Here is an 18,309-nt window from a genome sequence, read left to right on the forward strand (position 1 = left end):
GACCCTGGGTTCTCTGAGGCTGTATTTTCTGTGCTTAAGTTCTGACACACACTCCCAAGAAGCAAAGGTTCTAAGTAGGAGATCAAAAGAGAAAAATAAATATATGTGTATGTGTGTTTTTTTCCAGAGGGTTAGGTGCAACAAACAACAAAGATTAAAAGGAATGAGAAACATCCAAATATAAGTGGCACACAAATTTCAAGCAGTTGTCAAATCCAGCTGAAAACTCCACAAGAATGGAAGATCACATTACAATTTGTATATCACTCCTTCATTAACTCAAGCATCACTCTCTTTTGCATGTGTTGTAGGGGATTTTATTTTTAGAATTAAGAAAAGCAAAATAGAAACAATGCTTGTTTCATTTTTATTTTAATTGGTAAGTTTATGGAAAAGTTTTCAACTATATCCAAATGTAAGATACACAGAGCAATAAGTCCTCACCCTTGAACATCGAAAAAACAGGTGTACAAGACAGTGTGAAAACTGAGTGAAGACTGAATGAAACTATGAAGTAAAGAATCCCACTGCCCCCATCCACCTTTGGGATCAAAACATCAGGGGTGTCCTCTTCCCCTAGGTGCTCAGAGTGCTTAGGTTAAAAGTTCTTCACTGCACTCAAGATCTGCTCTCATGATAAGATATGAAATTTGCTGTAAGGTCTGATAAGCATTACCCTTCCAAAGAATATTTTAACAGTTTACAGGCAAAAAGATTCCAGCACCTGAAATATACAATCTGTGCATGTATTTGGTTGGGAGGCACGGCTTATTTTCTCTGACCACGTGGGGTTATTTCAGCCATTTGTTCTGCCTATACAAAGGTCACCACCAAAATGAACAATATACATGTTCATGAACAAAAATACAGAAAAATCTAGCAGATGTGGTTTCAGTTGCTACCACGTGTAATTTTCTACACAAATGTCCTTATGAACAGTAGAGATCCAGAAATCATGCAAAAGCACGTATAAGATCTCATTTCAACGCTAGAGAAACTAACTGTATACTTGTACATAGCTAATTTGAGCACTTTTCAGTTTTCTGGGTGGGAAAGCTCTGCCATAAAAGGCTTTAAAATATGATCTAAATTAGCATTTGTAAGCCAAAATGTCATGGTCTGAACATGGAGAACACTCCCAAAGTCTGCTGGTGTGGCTTTTGAGTCTATAATGAACAAAACCCAAACATGTCCATTGGTCTTCGATTTAAATTTGTGGAAATGACAGAAGTCAAAGACAGAAGAATCCTGACAATCCAGCCCAGAACCGGTCACAAGGGACAAATAACACTGGGACCGCTGCCGAAATCTGACAAGCGAAAAGAGTCACATGCTACACTACACTGCAATCGGGGAGATCAGAGGAATCACCTGTTACCCAACACAACTCAGTGATTTGCCACCCATCATTTTATGACCTGCCACTGGAATTAAATGGTGAAGAGGGATTTCCAGATGTAATCCTGCTCACTAAGGCATGGCGGCTTTTCTGTTTTCCCATGCACAATACTGCTGAATGTTGGCCCTGTAAATAGACCCAATCTAACATCAAACTCTGATGAGTTTTACCTCCTCTTTCCAGGTATTAAAAACCCTAATGATTGAAATAATTACCATAAATAAATCCATTTTTAAATGTCTAAGGTCTAATACCTACTTGCATATGAAATTCTGGCACAAAATTCAGGTTCAAATAAGCATTCCCTGCTGACACCCTAAATACTAGCATGATTTACTTCCCCTGAAGCTGATGAACCAACATAGCCAATAGCAGGTTTATCCTTGTGATCACAACACACAAAGAGGAGGGGAGCAGGGCAGTCACTGTCCATGGGGGTTCCCTACCACTCCTCCACAAGTCATCTCCCTCCATTGTCCCTTATAAGTTTTATCAGGTCGGCAAGGTTTATTGGAGGCGGGAGCCCATCACATTCTTTAGCCAGGGAAGAAACAGAGTCTTTTCCTTAAGTAAGGTCTATTTTGTTCCAGTTTTAGTTCTGTGTCTTCAAACTTGGGAAATCCTTCTCCAGATCATCTGCTAGATCCTTGTCAGCTTCACACAGGACTTTAAAGAAGCCTTCAACCTACAGTCAGAGAAAACACTATATTGTACAGATTTGCACTCAGTGGGAATTAATATCTTATACAGAGGACAATTCCATGCTCCACATGTTATAATTGTCCCTTTATGTCAATAACTCCTGATTCCTCCTTCCCCAGATATCATCAGGTAAGAGGATGACTCCAATCTGTCTCCACCCCAGAATCTAAAATCCAAGTTCTGGTACCCCCGCCTCGCCAAGTTTAGATGACCCTTGACTATCATGCTCATGATGAAATTGCTGAGGAAAATCCTACTGGATGCCACTGTGTAAAAATCTTGCTTGTCTTTGTATACTGTCTACTTCATACATAGAATGAGTCAAAGATGGGAATGGGAGTTCTAGGCAGTTACAGTATCAACTTAGAAAATAAGTGTAAATCAGTAGAGGTTAAAATGTCTCAAGACTTAGCATGTAGTTAAGGGAATAAAGAAGAGCTGTCAAAACAGAGGTGCTGGCATTGGGGCCTGACCCTGCCGTCCCCCGAGGCCTACGGACTGCCCCTGCAAAACATCCCCCACCTCCGTCCCCTTCTGATTAGTCCCACTGCCTCCTCTTTAACAGTGGGCACCATCAGCACCAGCCCAGATGACTGCTCGACTCACCTGAGAAGTCTCCCTACCTCTCCTCTCTCCCACCTCCAATCCTGCCTCCATATTGCTAACAGAACAATCTTCTGATCCTCACAGGCTTCTGCTTAGCAGCAGCTTCTCACTGCCTTCCAAGTAAAGTCCATAGTTTTCTATCTGGTATTCAAGGCCTTACCTCAAAAACTCCTTTCCACAGAACTGTGCTCACCCCAAACTGAGTAACTCCCCGCTTTTCAAATACAGGCTGTTTTCTTCTATGCCTCTATGCCTCTGCTCAGCTTGGGCCCTATACCTGAATGCCTTCCTTCCCTCACTTTGTCAAATTCCTACCCATCCAACCCAAGTCCTGCCTTCTTCAAGAAGTCTCCCCTGATCCCCAACGTTGGTAATGAGCCTCCTTCCCCTAGATACCCTACCCAGATTCTTCATGTGACATTCTGTTTAGGAACCAACTCTCTTAATACATTTATGACAGAACAGTGTATATTACCCCCACCCATCTGATTACCATTCCTCATCAAACAGTACATTCCTTGAAGACAGGAACTGTTGTCTTTTCTAAACTCTCTATATGCTCCTAGTGCCTAACATAATTCTATGCTTACAGCAGCTTTTTAATTACTGTTTTTTGAAATGAAGAATTTAAACTCTAACTGCAGATAGGAACAGGCATCTCTGAAGATGGTTTTGTGTCTCAAAGTAAACTTTGGCTATCCCCAAAGCTGAGATCTACAAGCAGCTAGGTGGTATAGTGGTTAGAAAGCCAGGCCTAGAGTCAGGAAGACTCATCTTCCTGAGTTCAAAACCTGCCAACTACACCAGCTCACGAAGGAAGTGGCAAACCACTCCAAAATCTTTGCCAAGACAACCCCAAATAGGGTCATGAAGAGTCAGACACAATTAATCAACTAAATAATAACAAATGCACATGTCACTACGCCATTGTATTCCATGTGAGTCCAAGGGCTCCGCACACACTCACCACTGAGCGGTACATGGGAAGAAGGTTTTTAATTGCACAGGAACACGTCTCCTTGCTTAGATGCTCCTCCTTTAGAGCCTGAATGATATTTTCCTGAAAAAAAAAAAACATATATATAGTTAAACAAGATACCAAACAGCAGAGGAGACATTCAAAGCTTGATCTGGTCATCCGTGTTATAGTTCTCTCCTCTCGCCTCAAGTGTTTTCCTGAGACAGCTGGCATGATGCCTCATTGGCACAGCTGATATTGCTGGAATCTTCCACATGTCTTGGTTAAGTATTCAAAGTCAACATTTTTGGTAAAAAGTTGAATGACCTGGAGGCAGAGATGTAGGCTTGAAAGTCCTAACTTTGGAAGAAACAGGATATATATAAAGTACAACAACCATTCATCTAGAAAGAATGGAAGAACAGGAGGCTCCTCTGGATTACTGTTTGAAAGACCAGAAGGATGGGCTCCTGGTAAAGAACAGTCTGCACCTCACAATGCCTAGTAAGAAAACAATTAGCAGGAAACTCAGCAACCTGATCCAGCTTAACAGTTAAATCTAAGAATAAGGAAGAAAGACATCCAGCTAAAACTAGAAACTGGACATTACAGATGAAAACATGAATGGTACAGAAAATGGGAAAATAGTGGAGGGCACACCCGGTAATTTTTAAGAGAAGATAATAAGAGGTCAGAAAAATACTCAGCCTCAGATGCACAGTGTAAGTAATAAATAAAATGAACACAATGTTAGAATAAGAAAATACACGTGGTCTACAGATGTCACTTGGTGGGAATGGATTCAAGATTGAGGTGAGGGGCATATATCAGAAAAGCTTGTAAGCATATGAAAATCCATAAACCAAGGAGTATTAATATGATGGGGAACATTTGGTGAAGATAAAAGAAGAAACAGAAGTGATCTTGTAAAAATATGTTACAGATACTGATCAGAGGTTATAGATTTTGCTTTCCTAATGGAAAACACAGAACTGACACACAGGAAAGTTAGTGTAAGGAAAGAGGACTTCAGCTATTCAGACCTCTACTAGAACTCCCATTCTGCTAAAAGCAAAGCATCTCACAAATTAAGAAACTGCCTTGCTGACAACTTCAGCTCTCAGAAGGTAAAGGAAACATGAAACTGCTAAGGTAAACTCAATTCTGACAAATGAGGAAAAACTGATTGTAAAGTAGAATTAGCAGTAACTCTGGGAGAAGGTGGCCCTGTCCTCTTAAGCTTCATAGAAGGAAGCTCTATGCTGCCACATCTCCCTGAGAGAAATAGTGTGAAACGAGAGAAAGAAGGCTGGACTTCAGAGAGGGACAGAAGCCCTCATTTGAGTCTTGGTAACCAGCTGTGTGCCTGTGGACAAGTCTGAAACTCTTTTCATCATCTACAAAATGGAAAGAAGAACTCACTGAAGTGCTGAGAAGAAAGTGCTATTACCACCCTAGGCTTTAGAAAAACAAACTTAATCAATCAGAGAAAAGCCTGTGCAAAAGAAGGTGACCAGGATCATCAAGGAGTCGGGAAATCATATTTAATGACAACTTTGAAAGGAACTGAGAAAGGAAATTCTATGAAAGAGAGAAAACAGAGGGGACAGAATGGATGTTTTCAAATACTTGTAGAGCTAACACATGGAAGAGGGATTTGATGTTAGTCCATGAAGTTTCAAGGGGCAGAACAGGAACCAAAGGATAGAATTTCCCAGGAGAAAGATTTTAGCACAATATAGGTTAACTGTCTAATGATGCTTTAGTTGTCAAGTTTAGAATGGGTTGCCTTGTTAGGTAATGAGTGCCCCAAATTTGCTGGAGGGTAGGAAATTCAAGATTCTATGGTAAATAAATCTAAACCCACTACTGGAATATTTTTGGAAGGGGGAAGTTGATCTGTGATTTCATAGATAGAAGGAAATCCCAGGTGTGAAAACTCCTTCTATAAATGAAAGCCAGAACTCTCTTACAACATGTCATGGAGAGGTCCCTGGGGCAGAGATTGGTGCCTATGGTCATGTGACTAAAAGGTATCAATTGCAGAGAGTGAATCCAAGTCTTCCTTCGAAAGTTCAGGGTGGCCGTCTAGCCACCCTACCCCGTGGCTTCTCACTGGAAACTAAGTTCACTATTTTCCGATAAAGATACAGTCCTTCAACTTCCCTATACTGCTACCCAGCCCCTAAAACATGTGCACTAAGCACCCCAACTCACTCACCAGAGGCATCCCCTGGACAGGAACTCTACAAAAGCTTAGAGAAGCAATCCTCCCAAAAACTAGGCCTAGTACTTCCTTACCTGAACAGTCAATATAAAATGATTTTTCAGTACCTTTGTCAATTTCTGAAAAATATTAGAAAGTAATTCGCATGAAACATCCTTCAAGACTTTCAAGTGGAAATCCTCAGTTTTATCGGACTTTTCAGCTTCTTCTGTATTGCAATCTGCTAAGTTCACAGATCTTTTCTCACATTCCTCCATGTTGTGCAAGACCCGAATCAAGCCACCAATTAGAGACAGATCTGTTGTACGATAAATGAAGAGATAAAAAGTCACAAATAGATTATTTCTGCTATCGTTAAAATAATAAGATTTTTAAGAGATCTGATCAAATCAAACACATCTCACTGTGTTCTATAAATGACATACGTGGGTTCTAAATTAAGACAATACACATGACAACAAAGAAGAGTTTACATTCAAAATATGAAAAAGTCAAAAGTCTACATCCCAGCCAAAGGATATTCCTGAGCTTGTCCTGCACTGTTCAATCTCTCGGCATTAATTCAAGCTAACCTTGCTAGTAGACACCTAAAATTTTTCAATGTTAAGAGATGTGTAGGATCTCATTGATGTGGGATATCCCTCCAAAAGTAATGAATGCAACCTATACAAGTCATCTCATCCTCTGTGCCCCTAATCTGTCTCCTTCTATAAATCCTCTACAAGGGTCTAGTCAACATGCAGAAGCCCTTTCCTCCAAATCTCTGGAAATTGGTAGGCTACCTCCTAAGCACCTGAGGACCTGAGCACATCACTGGCAATCCTTCATTTTCATTACAGGACTGGCCCACCTCCCTCCAGTCATGTATCTCTCTGATGACATCTTTTTCACTATTTCTCCAACACAATTCTTCATTGGTAATACATCCATTTCAGGCGCCCTGAGGATGAAGTATTCATGCAGTTGTTTGTAGGCTGTCTCCCCTACTAAAATGTGAGCCCCTTAGGGAAGTGACCATCTTTTGCCATTTTTCCCAATGCTTAGTACAGTTAATAAACACCAGCTGACTCACTATCTAGTCATACAATTGATTTCAGCATTACCCATAACTATTCTATCTCCATGACCTAGAACTCTAAAATTACTCTCAAGTCAAAGCTTCTAACCTATCCAATCTCTCCCTCTGCCTCTCTCCCCCAAACCTACTCTTCATCTTAATCATGCCCTTCCAGCCACCCTCTTCTCTTGGCCCATTTTTGTGGCTCTGGCTTTGCTTTCCTCCCTTCACAGCCTTGACCTTAAGGTTGGCCAGTTCAACTTTACACTGTCCTATTCCCTTGGATTCCTTGCCCCCTTGTCTCCACCATCTACCTTCTCCATGCCTATTCAAATGCATCTGAACACCACTAGAAAAAGCCATACAAGTGTCAAACGGATTCATTCCCAAGTTATTATCTAATCTCTGGTGGACCCTCACCGCTGTACGACAATCCTTCTATTCCTCTCCTAATGACTTTTTTCAACTCTCCATTGTGGCTCTTCCAAAATTCCTCTCCAACTACACCAACAAAAAAGGCCATTCACTGAGCACTCCCTTTTTACCCCTGCTCTACATATGAAACCCCCTCTTCATCATGCCCTATTCTTTCCTTTTTTACTTCAGTCTCTGAAAAACAGTCCCTTCTTGGAAAAGCCAATCTCCTCTCTACTTGTGCTCTTGATCCCATCCACTCCAACAGCTGTCTCCTTACTGACTGGCCCTTCTTTCTATAATCATCAATCTCTCTTTATCCACTGGCTCCTTCCCCGACTTCTACATGCAAGACCAGTCTCTTCCATCCTTAAAAAATACCCTGATCCTACCATCTCCTCAAGTTCCTTTCACTGTTAAATTATTACAGATGGTCACCTACTTCTACATCCTTCACTCCTCAACTCCTTGCAATCTGGCTGCTGACCCTAACATTTAACAGAAACCTCCTCCCTCCTCGGCCAGGTCATCAAAAATTTCTTACCTACTATATCCAATGGCCTTTTCTCAGTCTTCATTATACCTTACCTCTGTGCAGCTCTTAGCCCTTCTTCACTCAAAACAAAGTCAAGTGGAAGTCATGTCATCATTTCTCTGATGTCATGGTCTTCTTCGAAAATGAAGGATGAACCCAACACAACACTATCAACTCTATGCCCTATCCACTTCCAGATTTCCCTATTTCTATCAGAGATATGATCTGCAATACTTCACTCACTCTCAACCAATCAGTTGCCCAAACTTGCTGCTTCTACTTCCACAATAGCTCCAGTATGTCACCCCTTCAGCTGCCACCATAATTTGGGCCCTGATCACCTCTCACCTAGAGGACTACCACACTTCCTGCTTGGTCTCCCTACCTCAAGCCTCATGCTTCTCTCTCTCTCTCTCTCTCTCTCTGGTCCATCCTAAGCACAGATACCACAGTAATATTCCTTAACCATAGATTTAACCATGTTCTATGCTGTCTTGGACAGTTGCTGTCCAAGAAAATCACTTAATCTCTCTCAGCCTCAGTTCCCTCATCTGTAAAATGGGTATAACTCCTACTGCACAGAGCTGTCAGTCAATAAGCATTTATTAAGTACCTACTATATGCCAGGCATTGTGCTAGGTATTGCAAATGCAAAGAAAGGCAAAAAACAATCCCCTACTCTCAAGTGGTCCAATGGGAGATAAAACATGCAAACAACTACCTAAGAACAAGAAAAAGAGTAAAATGGGAATAACCTAAGAGGAAAAGCAATAACATTAAGGAAGATTAGGAAAGATTTCTTGTAGAAGGTAGGATTTTAGCTGAAACTTGAAGAAAGTCAGGGAAGGCAGGAAGCAGAGAAGACGGAGAGCATTGTGTGGATGGGGGACAGCCAGGAAAAATGAATGGAATTAAGAGATGGACAGTCTTGAGAGAAGAATGGCAAGGAAGCAAGTGTAACAGGAATATAGAGTATGGGTCAGGCAGTGAGGTGTGAAAAGACTGGAAAGGTAGAAGGGGGCCAGGTTATGAAGAGTTTGAATGCCAGAGGATTTTTATGCTTGATCCTGGAGGTGTTGCTGGAATTTACTGAACGGGGGGGGGAAGGGGAAGAGAGAGAAATGATACTATGGAATTCACTATGGAAATTGACTTCTACACTGGCAGCATGACCACCATACAGGCTTTTCCATATAACTGGATATGTGGTAACAAGATCAGTAAAAACATTGCTAATGTAGACTACTTGCTAGTTTGTTACACAAAAGGAGAAATTATACTGGCACTTGCTAAAATTAAATTCTGCCTCTCCTTACTGTGTGCAAATTTCTGTTACAGTAGAGCAATCTTGTCTCTATCGTTTCTACTAAGGTTATTTTCACTTTGATCAGCTCTGACGGTTATACATGAGATGTGTATAGGTAAACCACTTTGAAAATTACCAGTGTTAGAAAGGGGGTCATCATTACTCATAACTGGTAGAAATGATACTTGCTTTTTTCCATCTTTACGTACTCCTGTTCAGCCTGTGACGCATACACAGCAGATAATACTGAGAAGATAGAGGCCAGTACTGTTTTCTGTTCCTGTAGCATGATTGGTGGATCATCAGGCTGACAGAAGTCAAGGCAGGCCAAATCAGAAAGAAAATTCCAAGTATCTCTTCCAGCATCGGGAGGCTGAACTTGATAAAGAAAGCACTGATTCAAAAAGGGAAAATAATTAAATGACCAAAATGAGCTATCATTGTTCTCATACTTCTCTATAAAGTTGCTTACCAATTGCTTGAATTCCATCATCCACAGTAGTAAGTAGTTGTAAGATGTGCATATAAACATCCAGTCCTACTGGGTTATCAAAACTGCATGCAAACGACAAAAACACTGACTCAATGACTTCCATGCCCAAAGAAAGGTAATTACCCAATAGACAGAACCTAGGAAACCAAGTATTTCCAAGCCCAGACCCAAATCCTCCTGCAGGAAACCCCACAAAGAGACTTTCGGTGTTTTGTTTTACTCAAACCAACAGAATCCTGTGCTGCTGCCCCTCAGAGCCTGCCATCAAGGCAGCAGTAACAGTATTGGTTTCCTTTCGGCTGTTCTAAGGGTTGCCTCCTCTCCTCAATGGTGAGAGCTACAAAGGAAGCCCCTTCAGCATCACTGATATCTGTGACCCAATGTTACAATTCCAACCAACTCAGTCTCCTCTTGGATCTCCATCCACTAAAGAAAAAGATCCTTTTAGAGCGACTAATGGAGGTGATCTTTCAACAACTCAACAAACTTTTTTAAAGTACTTTTTATATAAAGAGCACTGTGTTAGGTGCTAGGAACACAAAGGTGGAAAATGACCAGCCCCTACCCTCAAGAAGTTTATATTCAAGGAAAGTACAACACAAAATATGATGGAAGGAGGTAAGTGAGGTCAAGAAAGTATGTCAAGAAAACTTAAGGAGAGATTATTTTAATTAGAATTACTTTTAGCTAGGTAGATGAGGGAGATTTCATGTTAGAGGTAGCATGTCAGCTAAGCCTTCATGGAAGCCAACAATTTCAATAGAAGAGAGGGGTAGAGAATATGCTCCAGGCACAGAGGATGGCCTATGCTAATAAAAAGAGGCTTGATGACACTTGGGACAGCTAAAGATCTCTATGGCTAGAATGAATAAAGGGAAATAGTGTTAGGGCAGGAGTTAAGAAATTTGTACTTTGTCTGATGGATGTTAAAGAATGACAATGATAATATGATCTATGCTTTAGGAAAACTATTTTGGTTGCTGTGTGAAAAGTGGATTGGAGATGGAAAAAATTTAAGAAAGAAGGTTATCAAAACAACTGAGATGAAATAAGGGCCTAGAGCTATAGTAGTATTCAGGCAAGTAGAGGAGATGGAAGTGAGCTATATTGTATAAGGAGAATCAGTAGAACTGCATAATGTGGGAGGTGAGAGGGAAGGAAAACTTGAAGCCTGGATGACTTAGATGACAGTGGTTCAATCAAATGAGGCCTCATTGACGGAGAAAAAAGGTCAAGACCCTCCACAACAGGTGAGAATGGGCAATGGTAGGGGCAGCATTCTATGGCACTACTCTACAACCCTGGCCTGTGGGAGCTAGGTCCACAGCCCATGCCAACCTAAAAGGACACAGAAGCCTTTGGAGATTCTTCCGTGGGCTCTTTAGGAGCTATGCAGCCACGTGCTAATCCAAGGCCTCCCAAAGCCCTCCGGGAAAGGAAGTTCCCAGGGCAGACCAGGGTTGCACTACTCTCTATAATCCTACCGGATCTGTTTAGCAGCTTCAAGTACACAAGGGACAATCTTCAGTGGTGCCTGCTCTTCAGAATCCCCAGAGGACTGGTCCAGCATGGGTGCAGTACCATTTCTAATCCATTCCACCATTAGTTTCTCATCTAAGTCAAACAGCTTGTCAACCACTTCACCCACTTTCACCAGCAAGTCAACTGCAGAGAAGAAAATACTCGTGAAACTGAAATTAGTCAAGTTAATGAAAATACCTAAGGAAAATCACCACACAAAAGTCAAACTCCTACACTGGCACCAATGCTTTGAGGGACTTTTTTCTCTCCCGCATCTATTTCTTTCTTAAGAGCAGCTTTCACTGTCCCTGGGGCACAAAAAGAATAATTTACCTTTAAGGAATCTTATATATAGGCAATGTGGAGCAGGAGCCAGAGAGTTCCTCTCAGAGCCAGGAAGGTCTCAAGTTTTGCCTCTGACACACACTGGCTGTGTGATCCTGGCCAAGTCACATAATCCCAATGCTCTTGGTCAGGGATATCAAACAAGAGATCCACTTCCAAATGCCAGGAACCAGATTAAAATGTAATTAGAAAATATTTAACAAAATAATAAAAACATACTGGAACACAGATATGTTAACATGTATTTTATAAGTCAATCTGTAGCCTGTTGGGATCCCAATGTATGGTTTAGTGGTTCCCTTTCTCTTTGAGTCTGATACCACTACTTTGGTTCAATGCTGTAAGTTGCAGGGAAGATCTCACTCCACCCACTAGTCAAATGAAATTACTCATCTACAAGTCCTCCATACTAATGAAATCAACAGCCTAATGTCTACTGTTACCTTGAGCTAAATGATTTTCCTTAACTTCTTCTTGTGATCAAAGTATATTTTTCTCTGAGCTTTGGGAATAATTTCTTAACCATTAAAGATGCCCTAAAAATCTGATTCTCTGAATGGTTTGGTCACCTACCATTTGTTGAGCTTGACATGATGAAACAAATGCTCTCATAGACAGCTGGATTTTCCCGTATCCTTGCGATCCAAATATTAGCAACTTGTGGCTGGGAAAGGCATGTTAGTAATAACCTGCACGAGAAGGATGAAGAAAGTATCTAATTAAAATAGGGTGAACGCAATTCAAGTTTTTTCATGAAAAATTAACCTCTACATTGCCTTGTGGATGAAATAACTGGACTGAGTACAAAGAAAATGGCACACCTGCTTATTTCCAGCAGAGTAGGAGGATCCAAATCATACATGCAGTGCAACAATGTCTGTCTACAAGACAAAAGAAATCAATTCACACATTCTTACGTATACCTTCTTTTCACTAAACATCAGTCAAGTGAAATGTTCCATTTGAATTTCCCAATTCCTCCTGATACCACTAGCGCCTTTCCTCTCTTGATTATCTCCAGTTTATCCTGTATCTACTCTGTATATACTAGTTTGCATGTTTTCTCTCTTCAAATGGAGTTTGAATGCAGATTAAAGCACATTATTTTTTACTTTCTTTATTTTTCTTGTGTTTTTTGTCTGTTTTCTGTTAGATGACTAATATGGAAATATGTTCTGCATGGCCACACATGTACAATCTGTATCAAATTATTTGCCTTCAAGGGGAGAGAGGAAGGGAGAAGGGTCAAAGGAGGAAGTGAGAGAATTTGGAACCCAATTTCTTTAAAGAAAAAAAAGATTAACAATTGTTTTTATATGTAACTGACAAAAATAAAGAAAAAAATATTAAAACAGAAAATTTTAATACAGCTATTGAAAAATAGTTACTATGGAAAAAGGGAGCCACTATAACTCACAGCTTTTTAGTCCTTAATCCTATGCAATAGTTTTCCTTCAAAAACCTGCTCTAGTAGGTTTTACTAAATATAAATCAAATTTTTAAAAAGTGTATGAAAACCTAATAATTACTATGTAATACAACTTACCCAATATTTTTATCGTTACTGATAGACACACATATCTCCTGGAAACAGGCCATATTTCCCAAAATTCCCACGCAAATTTCCTGCCAAACCAAGCATGGTATCAGAGTGGAATCAGAGTAAGCACAAAAGTTTTGAAAAATGGGTAAACACTGAAAAACAATTGTACAAAATCAATGTATGAAAAATATGACTGTGCTTTTTATAGTACAAAATAGGTATGCAAATTATTTTTTTGCCAGCACCACTCTTCTCAACCACATCACATTACTGCTAATCACACATATAGATTTCCAACAAGGCAGAACTGGCAGGGAAAGTATCCCCTATAATGAGACCAGATTATTTATTTAACTAAGTCCTGCCATGTGCCTTGTACAGTTAATGAAGAGGCATAGAAAAACATAGGTGACAAGGATTCTGACCTTGAGGAGTTTGCAAAATAGTTAAGGCAACAAAACAAACTCAATAAATCATGGATGATTAAAAAGTATTATTCAACCAATTACAAAATGCAGAATAAAAAAACTAGAAAAAATAAAATTCATCTGGAGGGAAAAAACGGTTAAGAATAGGAATTAATGAAAAAGTGGGAAGGAAAGGAGTCCAGAAGTGCTTTATGCACTACAAAGCAATAATCATCAAAACATTTTGATAATGGGTAAGAAATAGAGAGACTTATCAGTGGGACAAATTAGGTACATGAAGTCTGGAAGCAAATGAACAGAGAAGCCAAAAGATGAACCCGCAGATTCCAGCTGTTGGGGCAAGAACTCATTATTCAACAAAAAATGTTGACAAGATGGGAAGACAATCTCACATAAGCTAAATAAATACCAACATCTAATGTTATACCAAGATAAGCTCCAAATAGGTACATGATTCAGATATAAAGGCAACATCATATGAAAAATTAGAGGAACATAGAAAAAATTTCCAATCAGATCTATGGAAAGGGGAAAAGTTCATAACCAAACAAGAGATAGAAAGGTTCATAGGAGGTAAAATGAACAATTCTGGTTACGTAAAATTAAGAAGTGTATGCATCAACAAAATGAATTGGGCTGAAATTAGAAGAGAAACAGATAAAAGGGGGAAAATGTTTCTATCAAGTTTCTCTGATAATGGGCTCATTTCTAAGATATATAGGGAACTGATACAAATTTGTTAAGAATAAGAACAAGTGAGATTTCATGAATGGTTCATGGATTAGGCTGGGAGAAAATCTCCAGTGGGAGGATTCAGGGATCTGTTCGTGTGCTGTACTATGAAATATTCTTACCAATGACTTCAAGGCACAATTAGCATGCTTATCAAATTTGAAATGGCACAGAACTGGAAGGAAAAACACTGGATGACAAAATCAGGATCCAAAAAGATCTCAATAGACTGAGACACTGTGATAAAGTAAACACCAGCACTTAATAGGGCTATTAAGTCCTATATCTGCAAACAAAAATTACCTGCATGAGTACAATATGAAGGATTCAAGTACGAAGTATACTTGTCATACAAAGTATACCAGTCAAGTATAAAGAACTTCCTATGAAAAAGATATGGGCATTTGTAGTGGACTTCAAACTCAATAAGAGCCTACAGTGCAACATGGCAATTAGAAAAGTCAATACAACCGTAGGTTGCATTATGAGAAGCATTGAGCCCAGAATAAAGAAAATAGTCATCCCACTGTATCCTATCCTGGTTAGACTATGTCTGGACTATTGTGTTTAGTTCTAGTTATTATAATTTAGAAAGAACATTAATAAGCTGGATAATATTACAAAAAAGACAACCAAGATGATGAAAATGTGGATATCAGGCCAAATGAAGCTCAGGTGAAGGAACTAGAGTTATTTAGTCTGGAGCGTAAGGGTTCTCATCAAGCACTTGAAGTTGTATGATGCAGTAGTTCTGGTTGGCCCCAAGGGGCAGAACTAGGAGCAGCAGAAGTTACTGGGGAAGATTTAGGCTAATAGGAAAACCTAACAATGAGGAGAAAGTAGAGAATATTGAGGCCGATGGAGATGGTCAAGAGTGCCAAATACTGCAGAGGCAAACAACAAAAGAGGTCAATTACTTTTTTAAAGACTCACTTATATTTATACACTTACCATTAGTCGAGGACACTTGGTCTTGGCCAAAACTCCCATAAATATGTCTGGGGCATTAAATTCATAGAGAAATAAAGCTACATCCTAAAAAGGCAAAATATTTAATGAGCCAAGGCCTTTCTCTAGACCTCTTACAACCCTCACTTTTACTAATTTATTTTTAAACATGTAGAGGTTATAGACAAAAGACAAAGAGTGAAGTTAGGAATAGTGGTAAAATATGAACTAATACTTCAGAGTCTTTGTAATATTGCTTCCAAGGCAATGAAACTGTGCTGTAAAACAAAAGCCATTATTCCAGTGATTTTTTTTTTCCTTTTTGATACAGAATGTTTCTACCCCCACTATATCCGTGTCATGCAAAGGGAACTTCATCAAAGCATTACTGCAATTAGATTTTCACAAGGCTTTAGAAATAAGTTTTAGACATTCTCAACAAAAAGCATGTTCTCACCTATCAATTAAAAATATTACCAGAATAGAAATGTTCTCCATGCATTTAGAAAATATAGGACAGTCTTCTCATTTCTACTCCTTTGGCAGAGAAGCAAACTATCTAACTTGCTCGTGAATTCACAGTAATCTTCGCATTGCAAAGGAGATACAGAAAAGACACTTTCTTCTTCCTTCTTTCTCTTCTATCCCTTCATGTACTAACACCGTCCCAACTCCTAAATCTCTAATGCTTAAGTACAAAAAACATGAGAAAAACCAAACCAAACCAGTCATGGGTTATACCTATATGAGTATCACTGTCCATAAATGGATGAGTTCTCAGCAAATGACCTTCAGGAGATGCCAGCATAAATCTAGCCAACACTCACTGATAGCAAAAGGGAGTCTCCTTCACCACTAGAGAGAAAAATATATGGTCTGGAGTTAGGAATAGCCAGACTCCAGCACTCCTTGATGCAGTAGCAGGGATAATTTAACAAGGTAGTATCCAAAGGTGAGAACCAACACATGGGAACATTCACTCACTAGCAGCTTTCAGAAAGAGCTTCCTTCCTAACAGTATCCTACAGGCATACCTCATCCATGGACATGTCCCACACCTTGCAAATTTCATTCTCCATTTCTTCATCCAGTTCTGTCACTTGCTCCTCCTCCTCATTTGCTCTGGTCTTGGCTTTCTCAGGGTTAATAAGCTTCAAAAAAGGCAAAGAAAGAAAAGGGAGAGGTAAATAACACTCCCCACTCAATATTTTCCAACACTTACAAGTAATAATGAGGGAAAAGGCAGGGGAAGGAGAAGAGTTTTCTGTGATTGGACATGGGGTGGGCAAGTAGTGGAGATGCAGAGAATGAAACAGGTATTGGGAGTCATTGGTTAGCAGTACATATGGGACAGATGGGGTAGAGGGAGGTGGTGAGACCAGGAATATCTAAAACAGCCTGTGAACCAGGGAAGACCGGGATAACAGGAGGTTCATCTGGGAGGATGGCTGGGGAAATGGTCAGGCATTGTCTAGAAGAATGCACTCAGTGTCACCTGGAGGGAATAGGGGTCTTGGGAAGTAAATCTGGACAAGCCTTTAGGCCCAGCGTCCTGGTGGTGTTTAGGTAGAGTCAAAGATGTGTGTGAGGAGAGCGTGAAACCTCTGCCACAACACCTGGGGCAGGAGGGGTAGGAGGCATCCAGGAGAGCTGGATTTGGAAAGACAAAGGGTGGATCATAGTATCCAGGGAAGGGATTCTGGAAGACACAGAACCAGGGTAACAAGAAATGGGAGGGGGGGGCCGAGATGGTGGTGAGGGTGTAGGCGGAGTCTAACTGACCCCGGTGGGTGGGCTAGGATTGTCTGGGTCTCAGAGGGTCCAGTAGGGCCTGGGGGCTATCAGGGTCAAGCTCCCTGGGGAGTCTCTGACTGCGCACTGGTGCTGGAGGATGCAGGAGGGTCTGGGGGTCCTGAGACCAGGGGTGAGGTGGGATGTGGCTGCCGGCGGAGGGCAGGCGCTCATCCAGTCCGGCAGAGCTGTGACTGACAGGGAAGGGGTCCAGGTCCGGAGGGAGGGCCTGGCTCACGTCTGGGCCCAGGGAAGCTGTGCTGGGGAAAGGGGGAGACAGGGGAGACCCGGAGGGCTGAGATGCGAACGGGAGGAGATGCCAGAGGCTGGGGGTCTGTGAAGGGGGAAGAGGGGGATGAGGCAGGGGAGGACATTCGGGGTGGGGGCCCGGGAGGGGGTGCGCCCGGTGGTCCTCAGGGGCCGTGCTGGCCGTTGGGGGCTGGGTCCCCAGGGTGGGCAGACAGAAGGCGGAGGGGGAGGGGCGATGGGGGAGAGGAAGAGAAAAGAGAATGGGGGGTGATGGAGAGGGGAGGGGGCCTGGGGGGCTGAGAGGAGGGCGGGTCGGACCGGGTCTGGGGACGTGATGGAGGGTCCGGACTGAGGGGGGCGGGGTCCGGGGGCTGGGAGGAGGCTGGGTCGGACCGGGTCTGGGGACGTGATGGAGGGTCCGGACTGGGGGGGGCGGGGTCCGGGGGCTGGGAGGAGGCTGGGTCGGACCGGGTCTGGGGACGTGATGGAGGGTCCGCATCCCGCGGCCTGTGAGAGGTCAGGGGAGGGTCCGGACTGGGGGGGGGCGGGGTCCGGGGCCTGGGGTGAGCCCGGGAGGGTGCGGATGGGGGGAAGGGGTCGTGACGGTTGGGGGAGGGGCGCGGCCCGGGTCCGAGCCTGGGGGCGGCGGACGCACCTGGATGAGGCTGCCGAGGACGCCGAAGAGCCAGTGCTTGCTGTAGATCGTGGCCCCGATGGAGTCTCCTCCCGCGTCCTCGGCCTCGGCCTCGGCCCCCAAACCCCTCCGCGGGGGCGACGGGTTCCTGTCCATGGCGAGCGGCAGCAGCGTGGAAGCCGGGCTGGAGGAGGAGGGGCAGGCGAGGAGCAGGCGCGGGAGCCGGACAGAGAGGCCGCCACGCGCCGCCGGCCACCAGGCCTCCGCCGGCAGCGCCCCCTGGCGTCCAGACGCCGGCGGCGCAGAAGCCGCGGCAGGACCAGCCTCAGGAGCCTTGCGCATCCCGGGGAGGATAGAGTGCGGCCAGACTGCCGGCGGGCTGGACGCGGGATCCAGACACCCTAAAGGAACGAGACAGCTA

The 18,309-nt window shown here is 42.4% G+C and overlaps 1 protein-coding gene across 2 annotated transcripts; it reads right to left on the reverse strand.

Annotated features, from left to right (window-relative positions):
* Positions 1-356: 356 nt before the first annotated feature.
* Positions 357-18,105, reverse strand: SAAL1 (serum amyloid A like 1). 2 transcript variants are annotated; one of them, XM_072619636.1, is made up of 12 exons: positions 17,910-18,105; positions 16,249-16,365; positions 15,218-15,301; positions 13,110-13,258; positions 12,385-12,444; positions 12,137-12,252; positions 11,182-11,362; positions 9,677-9,759; positions 9,394-9,582; positions 6,000-6,190; positions 3,675-3,767; positions 357-2,084 (listed from the first exon to the last, which is right to left on the reverse strand). In XM_072619636.1, exons 1-12 carry the CDS (start codon positions 18,042-18,044, stop codon positions 1,992-1,994), a joined length of 1,491 nt encoding a protein of 496 aa, XP_072475737.1. In that variant the 5' UTR covers positions 18,045-18,105; the 3' UTR covers positions 357-1,991. The 2 variants fall into 2 exon arrangements, with proteins under 2 accessions (XP_072475737.1, XP_072475736.1); XM_072619635.1 differs by having other exon boundaries at positions 13,110-13,189; positions 17,910-18,103.
* Between the last annotated feature and the right edge of the window lie 204 nt (positions 18,106-18,309).

This window comes from Notamacropus eugenii, chromosome 6 (genome assembly GCF_028372415.1).
Source record: "Notamacropus eugenii isolate mMacEug1 chromosome 6, mMacEug1.pri_v2, whole genome shotgun sequence".
In the NCBI taxonomy this organism is placed as follows: Eukaryota; Metazoa; Chordata; class Mammalia; order Diprotodontia; family Macropodidae; genus Notamacropus; species Notamacropus eugenii.

What these genes read in the sequence shown, in the direction of transcription:
- SAAL1 (XM_072619636.1), bottom strand. Translation starts at nt 18,044, where the DNA reads ATGGACAGGAACCCGTCGCCCCCGCGGAGGGGTTTGGGGGCCGAGGCC. An exon ending in TCCTCGGCAGCCTCATCCAG is followed by an intron (nt 16,366 to 17,909) that starts GTGCGTCCGCCG and finishes CCTTTTTTGAAG; the next exon opens with CTTATTAACCCTGAGAAAGC. An exon ending in GTACGTAAAGATGGAAAAAA is followed by an intron (nt 6,191 to 9,393) that starts GCAAGTATCATT and finishes ATCGTACAACAG; the next exon opens with ATCTGTCTCTAATTGGTGGC.